General features: G+C 44.8%; 2 protein-coding genes across 10 annotated transcripts in view; one reads left to right on the forward strand and one right to left on the reverse strand.

Moving 5' to 3' along the window:
* Positions 1-1,433, reverse strand: part of Usp33 (ubiquitin specific peptidase 33) — a 46,215-nt gene extending 44,782 nt beyond the window's left edge. For 2 of the 3 annotated variants that reach the window (XM_052178919.1, XM_052178918.1), the window contains exon 1: positions 1,273-1,370. The gene's annotated coding sequence lies outside the window, so the exon portion shown is untranslated. Of the gene's footprint in view, positions 1-1,272 lie in introns of all 3 variants that reach the window. The other variant, XM_052178920.1, reaches the window with a different exon arrangement.
* A 3,358-nt stretch (positions 1,434-4,791) lies between these two features.
* Miga1 (mitoguardin 1) overlaps positions 4,792-14,721 on the forward strand; it is a 61,699-nt gene continuing 51,769 nt past the window's right edge. For 2 of the 7 annotated variants that reach the window (XM_052178922.1, XM_052178927.1), the window contains exons 1-5: positions 4,792-4,886; positions 6,355-6,503; positions 10,455-10,762; positions 12,182-12,359; positions 14,241-14,377. In XM_052178922.1, the coding sequence (XP_052034882.1) occupies positions 10,664-10,762; positions 12,182-12,359; positions 14,241-14,377 (414 nt within the window). In that variant the 5' untranslated portion in view covers positions 4,792-4,886; positions 6,355-6,503; positions 10,455-10,663. The other 5 variants (XM_052178923.1, XM_052178925.1, XM_052178921.1 and 2 more) reach the window with 5 other exon arrangements.

Raw genomic sequence — 14,721 nt, forward strand, 5'->3', positions numbered from 1 at the left:
TACTGCAACTATGTGAAACGATTTGCTTATTCATCTATTCCATGAACTAATAAAGAAGCTGAAAACTAGCAACGTAGATCAAAAAACTAACATCCAATCATGAACAAAATTATCCCGTGTATATTTGTGTAGTTTTTCTCATCTTGTCAAAGTAAATAAAATAACAAAACTATCAGCATAATTAAGTCACTAAAAAAAGTTAACATCATCTCTCAATAAAATTTTCATTCTTTCCTACTTATATTAACAGTACGAACTCGCTGCCAGCATTCATAAGACCCTAACATCAGCCTGCTGCAATCATCGGATTTGCTCTGACCTTTCCATAAGATACAACTATGCCCTCAAGAGCAGAAGACACTAGGAGAAATGGTCTCCTTCTCACCCTCTCCCTCCCCCTGCCACTTTGGTTTTGTTAGTTTGTTTGCTTTGAAATTGGGGAATCCTGCAGCCTAGGCTAGTCCTGAAGTCCTCCACCTTCCTCCACCTTACACCTATCTACTGCCAAAGGCATCTCTAGGCTTGAGCTGTCTACCCTGACTCTCATTATCTTTGGTAACATGGTAACAGGTTTTTCGTAAAGTAAAAATTATCAGATCAAACAAACAAAAAAATATCTGGCATGACGTGGTGGAATCCTAGCAACTTGGGAGAGATGGAGGTAGGAGGTCTTGGAGGCCAGACATAGGACTGTCTCGAAATTTAAAAAAAAGGAAAAAAGAACATTCTAGAATCCTTCTTTAAGCACTAAGTCTAGAGACCTTTGGTAATTAGACTCTGCTCCAGCCAGAATGATCAGCCCCTGGCTCCATTTTGCAGGCCTAATATTGATTCCGACAGAATGTAAACCCTAAGAATCTTCAGGGTGAGTGCAAAGCCCCTAAGGCAATCAATCTCTTTGCCTAACTGGTACCAACATTACGAATTTCCAACGAAGAGCATTTTATATTTGAAAAATGCTTGAGCGCTTGAGCTCACACACCATGGAAATGTGACCCGAACAAAAGCTGCGACCGACAGACGCTAGGACTGGACTCGACCCAATCGCTGCGTCGGCCGAAAACACGCCACTGGGGCGATGACACCTCGGTTTTCCCGTTCGTAGCAATGAATAAGCGGGCGGCGCGCACGGGTCGCGCCCCCCGACCGGGATCCCTGCCCAGCGAGCCGCCCGGGCCGCGCGCCGGGGCGAGCCTCCGCCTGGCCGCGCCCGCCCGCCCTCCCGCCGCGCACCCCTCAGCCCGCCGCCGCCCGCCCTCCCGCCGCGCTCACCTCGGCGAGCCGCCCGCCGCGCTCCTCCCCGCAGTCGGAGCGCTCGGATCCGCAGGGCCGCAAAACGGTTCCGCAGTGCGGCCCGCAGACTCCCGGCCGCTGCCCGACGCTACTCTCGGCGGCCGCCGCGGCTTCCGGCGTCTCCGCGGCCGCTGCGGGCGTCTGGGGGCGGGGCCTGGGGAGACACGCCCCGGGGCGGGGCCTCGAGCCTGGCCCTGGTTCTCCGCTAGGCCTGTGCTTGACAGGGAACCGCAGCAGCTGACGTGTACACTACTTCGGCTGCATTTCTCGGTTGCATTCCTAGTCTCCCACACTCTGCAGTCACAAGACAACTTCCCAAGGTCTCGTCGCGGTGCATTACAAACTCCGCAGCACGGAAAGCCTCAGAAAGGCCTGAAGTTTGCAATATGAGGTGGCTAGCTCCTGTAAATTCTGCACTTGAAAGGCTGGGGCCTGAGGATTGCCTTAACTTCAAAGCCAGCCTGAGTTACGGTGTGAGCTAATCCTAACCCTTGCTTTTCTAATAACTCCTCTAAGACCTACATTTTCTGGAAGCAAATGCATTTCTCTTTTCCACATATACAAAGAGGAAATTAATCTCTACCACTTTCCATTAGGTTAAATCAAGATCAAATGAAATAGTTATTGAAACTTTGGGATCTTCTTGGTGCTTAGAGCAATAGAAAAAAAACCTTCTAATTGTGTCATTGTTACATTCACTGTTTGATATTTTTTCAATTATTTCTTTTATGTGCATTGTTGTTTTGCCTGCTTGTATATCTGGGTGAGGACATCGGATCCATTGGATCTGGAGTTACAAACAATTACGAACTGTTTTCTGGGTATTGAGAATTGAACCAGGGTCCTCTGGAAGAACAGCCAGCAGTCCTAACGAGGAGCTATCTCTCTAGCCCCTCACCATTTGATTTTATAATATGTGAATACAAACTGCGAAACTGAGAAAGTTTGTCAGCTGGGCATGGTGGTATTCCCCGGTAAAGTCAGCACTTGGGAGTCTGTGGCAGGATTATGAGTTCAAGGCTAGTCTGGATTACAGAGTAAAACATGTCTATCTGATTACCTCCAAAGTTGGGTGGTAACATGTATCTAAATATTGTGCAAGATGCCAGTCTCCGTCAGAAGCAGGTGACTAATCTGAGGGCTTCTAATTATTCCGCTGGTGCAAGCAGAGACCCTAACCATGATACTCTGTGCTGTGTAGGGCTTGACACAGGGGAATGAAAGCTTCCAGCGTGGGAAGCCGCACAGTTACCCCTACTCTCCTCTCAGCCTACTCCAGATATTGCTGGTTTACTTTCACTAATATCCAAATCAATAATATTTTTAATTTTTTTGAATGTTTTTTCCCAGGAACTTCATTTTTATTTACCCAGATAGAACAACAACAGATCAAATAAGTATTTTAATTGGGGCCATTCAAGCATAGTCCACGTAAGGGCAGCTATTCCGATGACGAGTCTCTTTTATGCCTCCAGCATTGTTAGCTACAATAAACCCTCAGAGACAGGAGGTGTTCCATGAGCCTGGGTGCCTCCCGCTGCTTCCTGGGGAAATGCTGATGGGTCCGGTATGGTGAGGGTTTCATGCTGCTAACCACGGCTTTTCTGATTTCAAGATGGCAGTAGCCATGAACTGCCCAGAAAACAGAGTTCCACACTGTGCACTTTTACTATATACAAAGGTGGTTTTTATTTTTGGAGGAGGTAATTTTTTAAAATAAATTTATTTATTTATTTATTTGTACAGGTGTTTTTGTCTACATATATGTCTCTGCATAATCTGAATATCTGGTGCCCCAAGAGGCCAGAAGAAGGCGTTGGGTTTCAAGACTAGAGTTATGGATGGTTGTGAGTCACCCTATGAGTTCAGGGAATTAAACCCAATTCCTTTAGAAGAGCAGTCAGTGCTTTATAACTGCTATATTTTGTTTTTTAAGACAAGGTCTTGTTATGTAGCCCAGGCTAGCCTTGAACTCTCCCTCCCTCCTGATTTGTGAGATTACAGGCATGAGTCACCAGGCCCGACTTAAGAGAATTTTTTTTCCATATTTTTGGCCCATGAAACAAGAGGGCCCAGTCCATCATGCAAGAAAGTTAAGGTGGTAGGACTGTGCGATGGTTAGATAATAGTAACAGTCTGGAAGTCTGGACCCAAGAAAAAGTACTGATTGTATTTATTAATATTGCATATGTACTGTGTGTGTGTGTGTGTGTGTATGTGTGTGTGTATGTGCAGCACTCTTGTAGAAAATCCAAATTTAATTCCCATGTTGAGCAGCTTACAAACCCCTTTAACACTAGGCTAGGGAAGCTGACCACCTTTTATACCCAGGCCTCCAAGGGTATATGGAAAAATATGGAAAAAAAATTCTCTTAAGTCGGGCCTGGTGACTCATGCCTGTAATCTCACAAATCAGGAGGGAGAGTTCAAGGCTAGCCTGGGCTACATAACAAGACCTTGTCTTAAAAACAAAATATAGCAGTTATAAAGCACTGACTGCTCTTCTAAAGGAATTGGGTTTAATTCCCTGAACCCATAGGGTGACTCACAACCATCAATAACTCTAGTCTTGAAACCCAACGCCTTCTTCTGGCCTCTTGGGGCACCAGATATTCAGATTATACAGAGACATATATGTAGACAAAAACACCTGTACAAATGTAAAACCCAGTATACACACACACACACACACATGCTACACGCACATGCAATTTTAATAATAATAATTTTTAAATAAGCTAAGGAAGGGCTAGAGAAATGCCTCAACAATTAAGAGCACTTGATGCTCTTGAAGAACGCCTGAGTTTGTTTCCCAGAATCCACAGAGCTCCTGAGTTAGTTTCCCAGCAGCCACATGGTGGCTCATGTGTAATTCCAGTTCTAAGAGATTTGATGCCCTTGTCTGGCATCCTTAGGTTCCTGCATGCATGTGGTACGCAGAAATTCAAGCAGGCACACATACACACACACATATATACATTGTGGTCGTCTGAGTAAGATATACCCCATAAGTCTCTGAATCCTTGCTGTCCTGTTGGTGGCTGTTTGGGGAGACTGAGAGGGTGTGGGCTTCCTGGAAGAGGTTTGGAGGTTCCCAAGCCGCAAGCCCTGACCCTGCACCGTTTGCTCTTTGCTCTGCAGGATGTGAGCGTGCAAGCTTGAGCTTGAGACGCCTCCACCTGTGCCCTCCCGCCACGTCACGGCCTGTTACCCATCTGACGCCTCCACCTGTGCCCTCCCGCCACGTCACGGCCTGTTACCCATCTGACGCCTCCACCTGTGCCCTCCCGCCACGTCACGGCCTGTTACCCATCTGACGCCTCCACCTGTGCCCTCCCGCCACGTCACGGCATGTTACCCATCTGACGCCTCCACCTGTGCCCTCCCGCCACGTCACGGCCTGTTACCCATCTGACGCCTCCACCTGTGCCCTCCCGCCACGTCACGGCCTGTTACCCATCTGACGCCTCCACCTGTGCCCTCCCGCCACGTCACGGCCTGTTACCCATCTGACGCCTCCACCTGTGCCCTCCCGCCTCATCACTGCCTGTTATCCATCTGGAATCCTAAGGCCCAAGTAAACCCTTTCTCCTGTAAGTCCTTGATCACAGGCTTCCACCAAAACAACAGAAAAAGTAACTAACACACACATAGGTTTTAAAAGATGAAATAAAATCTTAATAAACGAGCGAGAGCTGTAATCCAGTTGTGGAGAACTTGACAGGTACACATGAAGTCCTAGAACCTACCTCTAACACCAGGGGCAGGGTGGGACAGGAAATCATGATTTCTTTTCTGGGCTTTGTAGGCTGCAATTTAAGAATGATGCCTTATCTCTTTCCCTTCTAACTCCCAAATAATTGACACAATGACCTCTTAAGTTTATTAGCGAGCTGTGAGCCTGGGTCGGGCAGGTTCTGAGCTTTCTGTCTAAGGTGTATGCTTCCGAGCCACTAGCCCTTGACATGCAGTTTGATCTGTTCCACGTGCCCTCATGGCTGCTCTCTCGTGGAGCCCGCCTGGAGAATCCTCCTGGATTCTTTCCTAGTGGTCTCTTACTTCTCTCTTGCTGGGACCATTGGCTAGGATTGAAAGACTGTCCTTCCTTTCTCCTCTGCCCGGTCAGATGCTGATCAATTCTTTACTAACCGATCAGAGATAATTGGGGAGCTTCTTTTCACACAGCCTTGATCCAGGTGATGGTTGAATCACGATAATGCCAGCATCCGAACTGTAACCAGATCTCTGGGCACAGAAATCAGCATCTGAATGCACAGTGCACAAGACCAAACCCCAAGAGGGCACCAACAGGACACGGTATCCAACCCTAGTAATTCCAACACTCTAGAGTTGGAGACAGGAGGATCAGAAGTTCAACGTTATCCTTGGCTAAGTAGGGAGTTCAAGAACTGTGTGGTGTACATAAGACCCTCTCTCAGAATGAATATGTAGAAGTCAAGCTCACAAAACGAAAATATTTGAGAGCCGAGCATGGCGGCACATGCTGTAGTCCCCCGAACTCAGAAGGCAGAGGCAGGTGGATCTCTGTGAGTTGAAGGCTAGCCTGATCTACAGAGAGTTCCAGGGCAGCCAGAGCTATGCAGAAAAACCCTGTCTCAAAAAAAAGAAGAAAATATTCGAAATATGTAAGTATATAGAAATATATAAAGCTTATAAAAGGCATGCAGACATATATTTATATAAATTATATATGCATGTGTGTGTGTGTGTGTGTGTGTATGTGTGTGTGTATATATATATAAAAATATATTTCTAGAAAACAAAAAGAAAAGACACATACACACCAGGGCAAAATCTCCTCTTCAGAAGTTCTTGCCTTGAGATCATGTTAACGCTCTAAGCATATCCCGCCAAGTTCTAAGTCACCTCCCCACCTCATTCAGTCACCTAGGTCCTCTTTGGGTTGGACTGTGCTGGGGCGGCAATTCAGGACACTGTCAGCACAGGCAAGCAACGGATGCAGCTGTTTAAACAGCTGTGGAGGCTGCTTTGATGAGAGACAATGTATTTTACATGTTTGTGTGTGTACCATGTGTGCAGGAGCCCTTCGAAGCCAGAAGAGAACATCATATCCTCATGAAACCAGAGTTTCAGACTGGTGTGAGCTGCCTGTCGCGGATAGTGGGCATCTAACCTGAGTCCTGTACAAGACAGACGAGCACTGTTAACCACGGAGCCAGATCCCTGGGGTTTGACATTTTCTTTCTCTTTTGTTTTGTTTGCTTTTTGAGATAGGGTTTTTCTGGGTAGTCTTGGCTGTCCTGAAACTCACTTCTCAGCTCAGGGTTGGCCTCAGACGCCAGAGATCGGCCTGCCTCTGCCGCCCAGTGCTGAGGTGTGCACCACACAGCGCAAATGGTTTATTTTCAACCCTAAATCTAGAATACTTAATTCTTAACTTCATTGCTAATTAAGTCTCAGGTTGCTTAATTTAGTGGAAAATTAAAAAAATAAAGAATTATATCTACCATTTTTATGTAAAATTTTCCATGAAATAGTCAATTTTAACGTGTTTGTCTATTTATTTCTTGAATTTTACCAGAAATATTTTCCACGTAAATCTTCAATGTTATCTGAAAATATTTATAATTCCATCTTCAATCAACTTAGAATTATCTTTATGTCTTTCATTTTACCTATCTAATTTCCATGATAATCTTTAATTTTAACATTTTTCTATATATTTCTTCAATTTTATCAGAAATATTTTCCATGTAAATCTTCAAGTTTATCAGAAAATGTTTATAATTCCACTTTCAATCAATTTAGGAATACTTTTATACCTATCATTATTATATCTCTATAAAATTTTCCATGATAATCTTCAATTCTAACATGTTTTTCTACATTTTTCTACAATTTTATCAGAAATACTTTCCATGTAAATCTTCAATTCTATCATAAAATGTTTCTATCCCATATTTCAATTAATTTAGCAATGTTTTACATGTCTACCACTTTACTCTTTAATTTTCCATGAAAATTGTCAATTTTAACATGTTTATTTGAAATATTTTCCACGTAAATCTTTAATTTTATCAAAATGTGTTTTTTGCTGCCCTTTACTTCCCTTTTCAATAAATAAAAAAATTTTTAAAAATAATTAAAATAGTAACAAATGCACCATTTATATAGGTTCATGTGTCCTGCCTGTTACCTCACTTACTAGAGGACTGAGGGTCTGGGATAGAAGTTGCTTGGCTGCTTGCTGGGGTAATTAATTGAAGAGCCTCATATATGGTCAGCACAAACTCTACCACGGACCTACATTCCCAACCCAGAAATTCTTTTTTTTTTTTTTAGATACGGTTTCTCTGTAGCCCTAACTGTCCTGAAACTCACTCTGTCGACCAGGCTGGCTTCGAACTTAGAAACCCACCTGCCTCTGTCTCCCAAGTGCTGATATTAAAAGCGTGCGCTCCCACTCCCGGGCTATGTTTTTTTTTCTTTAAAGATGTATTTATTTAAAGTATATGTTGAGTACACTGTATGCTGTCTTCAGACATACCAGAAGAGGGCATCAGATCCCACGACAAATGGTTGTGAGCCACCGTGTGGTTGCTTGGATTTGAACTCAGGACCTCTGGAAGAGCAGCCAGTGCTCTTAACCACTGAGCCACCTCTCCAGCCCCCAGAAATTCTTAATTTGGGATCTGCGATGAGTTTCTGGGGTTCAAAAAGGTGTACACGTGTGTCTGTGCACCTGTGTGCTGTGTGTGTTTGTTATCTTTTTAATAAATAATGTTTAGTTCTGGCCATTTTTACAGAGAAGAACTCCATAATTTTAGTCAGATTCTCTGAATGGTCCTGTACTCCTAAAAAGTTACCAACTCTATTGCCAAGGTGTATATATCAAGGGTTGCAATTCTAGACTGAGCCGCAGGCTAAGACGGAGCCCACTGCCCTAAACAAATATGGCGGGAGCGGCCTCGCACGTAGCCCCTCACGCATTCCGCCCGCGGCCCCTCCACTTTCCCTACCTTTCCGTCGTGACCCCGGAAGAACTCCGCCTCCCGCAGCCAGAGGCTGCTAGGTGCGGGCTGCGGCTGGGAGGCGGAGGAGGCGCTGGTGCGGGCGGGCGCGGGGCAGAGCGGGCGACGGGCCGGGGCAGCAGAGGAGGCACAGGTGCGGGCGGGCCGTGCGTGCGGGCGGGTCCGGGCTGGCGGGGGAGGACACCGCTCGGAGTGCGGGATGGGGCAGAGAACCGGGACGAGGAGAGACGGGGACCGCGCGGGCGGGCGGCGGGGACCCTTAGCAGCTGCCTGGGTGCAGGATGACGCCTGTCACGGGGCGTCTGCGGAGAAGCCATGGCGCGCTCACCAGAATCCTTGAGCACCTGCTCTATTGGGAGACGCCCAGACATCTTGTTTTCAATATGATCGTTTTTTATTCAGACAGGTCTGGAACTCACTACCAGAGATCTTGCGGGGGCTCCAACTGGTGGTAATCCTCCTGCCTCAGCCTCCCTAGTGATGGCTTTATAGCCATCTTGGTTTTAAACAGAGCTCACAGACGACTGTTGTTGCCAGGTTATTGTCAGTAACTGCACTGAAATATCTCTTCCGATTACAAGAGACGTTGTTGCCCGTGTGGTCTTAGCACTGGGTAGGTGGAGGCAGGAGGATCAGAGATTCAAGGTCGTTAGTGAATTCCAGGCCTGCCTGGCCTGCATGGAACCTCTCCAATGTGTATGTCTCTACATACTCAGACTTTTAAGTTGTGTAGATTCACGCTTCGTGTCAGTAGCTCAAATTTACTTCTTGCTCCTAGAGTCAGGGTTGTAGAATAGAATTTCAGGATATTAAAAATGAAAACTCCGTTGATGACACTTTTAACAGACCAGTGCTTGGCATGCAAAGAATGAAGTAATTTTCAGTGATGTTTTATGATTTCTTTTACAAATTTGAATAGTCATAAAACTGCTTTCATGTTTATTTTCATTGTACTTCTGTGAGAAAGTTGAATGCCCTACTTTGGAAGTTTGTCAGCTAGTGATGATCATATTTAGATTCAGTTTCCTTGGTGATTTTCAGTAAAATGAAACGAGATAACTAGAATTCAAAAATAAAGGTTTGTCAAGATTCTTTGAGTAAAGTGCTATGCCAAGTTCAAATGAGCATTTTTGTCACTGCTATTTTTGATTTTATTCCCTTAAATATATGCGTGTTTTGCTTGCATGTATGGTCATGCACCAGGTACAACAAACAGTCCATGGAGTCCAGAAGAGGCATGGAATTCCCTGGAAATGGAGTTAAAAATGGCTGTGAGCCACCATGTTGGTGCTGAGAATCAGCCCTGGGTCTTGAACAGCTGCTGACCCATCTCTCTACTCTAGAGTATTTCTCAATTATGAATGCATACCACTGTAAGTGGATTTGTACTTTATAAAGGTATCTTCTGTGAGCAGCTGGGTGCACTAACAGAGAACTTGTAATTCTATAGACATCCAGACTCTAAACCAGTGGTTCCAAGGGTGTGGCTGGTGACCCCCTTGCAGATCACCGGGTGGCCTTAAGACCATTGGAGCACACAGATACTGATATGATGATATGTAACAGAAGCAAAATTACAGTTACCAAGTAGCAAAGAAAATAACTTTGGTCGGGGTCACCACAACCAATCCTGAGGGACTGTATTGAAGGGTCGCAGCAGTAGGAAGGCCAAGAACCATTGCTTTAGGACTATTGGTTCTCCTCACGCCTCCTTCCCCCCTGTAATTCTTTTTAAGGTGACAAAGCAACATTTTTCCTCGTGGAATCCTCATAGGCACGTGTTCTTACAGCTTGCCCTCACTCCTGCTGCTTGCTGGTAGAACCGGTAGATTTCTAAGGAAAATGTATGACTTGAATCTGACGATTACCCTCCCTACCCCACTGTCGTCCGTTAGCCAGTTAGTTTTGGTCAAGACTGAGTATAAACACCCCTCATGCTCTTCTTTGCTGTCTTGGTAACCTGTAAATACAGCTCCAACTCCATTACAGTATCATGCACGCATGATTGGCTACAAATACTTTATTTTTAGTTTAAGTATTTAGTTTCGTTTAAACATTTTTTATTATATTATGTGTCGGGTGCTCTTGTGGGCACCAGAGGAATCGGTTCTCTCATTTTACCATTTTAACTTTTTCTTTTTCTTCCAGACAGGGTCTCAGTATGTCTGGCCTGGAACTCGACACGTAGACCACGCTGACCTCAAACACGCGGAGATCCGCCTCTCAAGAACCAGAAGCAAAGGCATATACCTTACCGGGCAAGAATTTAACTTTGCATCTTTGATGGATAAAGCAACCAGAAATCTCTGTGGCTGATTAACTCCTGTTTCATTGAATTAAGATTGAACAGAGGCGACATGTCAGAAGAGACAGTCAGCAGATCACAGTTCTCCTTGAAGACGTGCGCAGTTAGGGTGTTTGCTCTCCCCGTGTCTTGGTATCATTCTCTCTCGCAGGTAAACACCAAAGTGCACTGAATTTCAATAATACCTTTATATTGATCAGTGATATTTGCTCACTTGAGGCTGTTCTGTTTTGTAGTGCTAGGGATTTAAACCCAGAGTTTGCTAAGCAGGATTACTCCTACTGAGCTGCAGTCCCAGCCCCTAAGGTTTTCACACAGCTCAGGGGACTGTACTGCTTTAAACAGTTTTCTTTCCTAGGCAGGTGTGGTGACGGAGGTACACCTTTAATACTGTTCCTTACATTTTTATATCTGGTGTACTTTACTGCGCATAACAATCTTCAAGGCTCATAGGAGCACACATTGGAATGTGCCTTGCTATATGGAGTTAATCCTCCATTGCATGGAGATTGCACCCGGAACCCCGGAGTTGTTTCTGTGTTCTGCCATCTTGAGTGATGCTTCTCTAAGCATGGAGATCTAAATAATGTTTTCAGATTTGTGCTTTTAGACATCAGGGCTATCACAGCACTCCACAGGCAGAGGCTGGAAGACCCTGAATTTAAGGACAGCCTGGGCTATAAAGAGAACTCTGATTGTAAAAGAAAAAAAAGTGGGGGGGGAGAAATGGGGCTGAGGAGATGTTGTAGTTCATACTAGACCCAGATTTGACCTCCAGAAGCCACATTAAAAAAAAAATCAAGAAAGCCAGGCACAGTGGAGAGCAATTGGGAGGCAGAGACAGGAAGAGGCTTACAACGCGCTCATAAAGCCTGCTGTGTGCCCGATAGTCTGGCCAGAGCATTGAGCTCCAGGTTCAGAGGTGGACATTTGGTGGAGTGGGGATGACAGCTGTCCCCCCACTGTGATGATTTCAGCTGTCCCCAAGTAAACACACAAGGACCCACAAACAAAGGAGAAGAAGAAATGGCCTGCTTTCAGGTCTCTCGAGAATGATTTTTCAGAAGCAGAATTTTTGAATCACGGTTTTTCCTTGTGCGGTTTCAGAGCTGCTATGTTGTTTTCCACAGACAGCTCTGATACACCCTACGGCCCTGGCAGTGCAGGCCGTCTGCCTTTACTGTGGGCGCTGCCCTACCTGATCTTTCTTCTTGTTCCGTGGGTTGCAACTCTTTTATTCTGGTTTTAAAATATTTTTATTTTGCCTGTGCATATATCTGGACACCATGTGCATGCCTTGGTCAGTGGAGACCAGAAGAAGGCATTGACTCCAATTTTTCTCATTGTCCAGTTAATAGAGTTCTAAAAACATTTTTTGATTAATCGATGAATAAAATAACTTATTCCCATAGTATTTAGAAACAAGCTAACTTATATTTGATTAAAATTCCAGACATGTATGTTAAAAATGAGCTCAACTTTAAAGTCTGATTTAATTATTTCAGTAGTTAAAAGACTCAGTTACATGGAGGGTTTTGTTGGTGTTGTTTTTTTAAACTATCTTTTCCAGATCAAATTTTCACCAGTAGCTAAGAAGTTGTTCTTGGTGACTGCGGCGAGTGCTGTGTCTGTGATCCTTCTGGCCCATCACTTTAAAAGAAGACGGGGAAAACAGAAGAGAACTGAGCTGCCCTGGGAGCCGGAGCACCTTCTCCTCGAGCACACCAGGAGAGCCGCGTCAGACAAAGGTACGCGCACGCGTGCTCGGTCTCCATATTAAACCTGCTGCGAGCATGCGGGCGTGCAAGCGAGCGAGCGAGCGAGACGCTCAGAGTCCTGGGGCACCCGAGTCATGACTGACAGGTCCGTCCTACGTCTGTACAAGCCCATGTACGTCTAAGTCTATCGACTTAGAGTTGATACATGTCAATAAATTACATAGAAAAATAAAATGGTAGAGGCTGGAAAGATGGCCCCTCCCTCCGCTATGGAGACCCGCTCTGGCAGAGGAACTGAGTTCCATCCTCAGCATCCTATGTGGCAGCATCGAGAGATCGGACACGCCTGGCCTCTGGGCACCACACTCACAGGCGCATAACCACACACAGATACACGTGATTTAAAAATAATATAAAATCTCCACAAAAAAAAAAAAAAAAAAAACAGCTGGGCGGTGGTGGCTCACGCCTGTAATCCCAGCACTCTGGGAGGCAGAGGCAGGCGGATTTCTGAGTTCGAGGCCAGCCAGGGCTATACAGAGAAACCCTGTCTCAAAAAAACCAAATCCAAAAAACCAAAAAAAAAAAAAAAAAAAAAAAAACTAACCATATAAAACCATTGTAATAAATTCACAACCTACTTTTGAAGTACTTGATTATATATGATAATATCATTTTAAGTCAGTAGTGAGTGTTGTGTGCTATCATTTGTAAAACATAGTAATTATTAAATTTGTACAGACATACTGAAATTAATTGAATTGGTGGTGTTTGTGATTTTTCCATTTACGGGATTTTTTTAAGTAGTCTCTGCAGACTCAGCTGGCCTCAGATTTCCTGCATCTGAACCTTTGACCTTTTGATCCTCATCCTGGCCTCTGAGTGCGGGGATCGTAGGTGTGCAGTACCACGCACTGCTTGTTTTGCTTACATTTGTCTGTTTCCTTATTATCAAAAGTTCTGGAAGACTTGCTAGTCTTTAAAGGATCTGCATTCTTTACAAGAGATATGCTGAACTGTAGCAATAAAAAATAATTCCCTGGGGCAGACGAGCTGGCTCAGCGGGTAAAGTGCCACCGTCAGCCTGGCATCCTGTGGTGGAAGAGGGCGACTCTCAGAAGTGTCCTCTGACCTCTACAGGCTCCCTCCAGCACGTGGGCACGAACCCATACAAAGTAATTAATAGTGTAGCAATAATAGTAACAATGTCTGACCAAGCTCCACTTCTGAGTATTTTGCTTTTTTGTGTATTTCATGGTTTTGTGGTTTAGTCATTCCACAAGCATAGTCACTCACTATATGTTATTTACTGAGATTTTTATTAGGTCTCAGACAAGCACTATTTTCAGCATTTTATTTAATTTTTATATCGGTCTTATGATTGACAATAACAGGTCTATGTTCTTTTCATTTATGAATCAAAATAGTAACATGACTAAATTACCCAATGTCATGTTATGAAGAAATTACCAAGATCATGTATCTTATGAGTCCTGGGATTTGAAACCAGAAGGGTCTGAACTGTCATGCCGAGAGAAGCCAGACCTGACATCTGCTGCTAACTGCATAAGCTAGTCAGAAGTTCGTGACACCAAGCCATTTAAGATGGGGGGCGGGGGGGGGGGAGGGGGAGTGGCAATTCAGGGAAGGACGTGCTTGCGTTTTAAACTTACGGTTTGTGAGGTAGTTGCTAATACTTTTACACTCATTACAGCAATCCATTCAAAACTGTCCTGATTAGTTAGCTGAACCACAAACATTAGAAATGTATATCTTAATAACGTTATACACTTTATAATTTATATCCTTGCATAAACTGTGTTTAAAAGTCATTCTGAGTGGAGAAATGTTACCTGAAGCTATTATTGGAATTGCTGATGCTTTTGATGCTTGTGTGTGTTTGTTTACCAGGTTCGAGTTGCTCCAGTAGTAGACAGAATCTGACCCTGTCGCTAAGTTCCACCAAAGACAAAGGATCTCAGTGTTGCAGCTACCTGAATGGAGGGCTTCTCAGCAGATACTCCGGCTCTGCCCAGAGCTTGGGCTCTGTAAGAAGAGTGTGGGTTGTTGGTGCTGTTGTGGTGTTTGCTGACGTATCACATACGTGCTGCTCTTAGTATGTAAAAAGCTTAGGAGGCGGTCTGCTTAAGCCTGTCTCCTTCCACTGTTGGCTCCCAGTTGTGTTAAGTGCTGTGGTCCTGTGAGAACGGCCTTGATGTGGTGCTGTTGATTCAGAAGCAGGCGCAGGCATGTTTTCCTGGGCTGGATGTGATAGCTTATGCCTGTGGTTCCAACCATGGGGAACAGGAGTCTCTCTATGTTCTCAGCCTCGCCCTATACTCTTTGGGCTCACGTCACTCTGCTGCTTCAGCCTCCTGAGTAGCTAGGATGG

The sequence above is a fragment of the Apodemus sylvaticus genome, chromosome 4 (genome assembly GCF_947179515.1).
Source record: "Apodemus sylvaticus chromosome 4, mApoSyl1.1, whole genome shotgun sequence".
NCBI classification, from domain to species: domain Eukaryota; kingdom Metazoa; phylum Chordata; class Mammalia; order Rodentia; family Muridae; genus Apodemus; species Apodemus sylvaticus.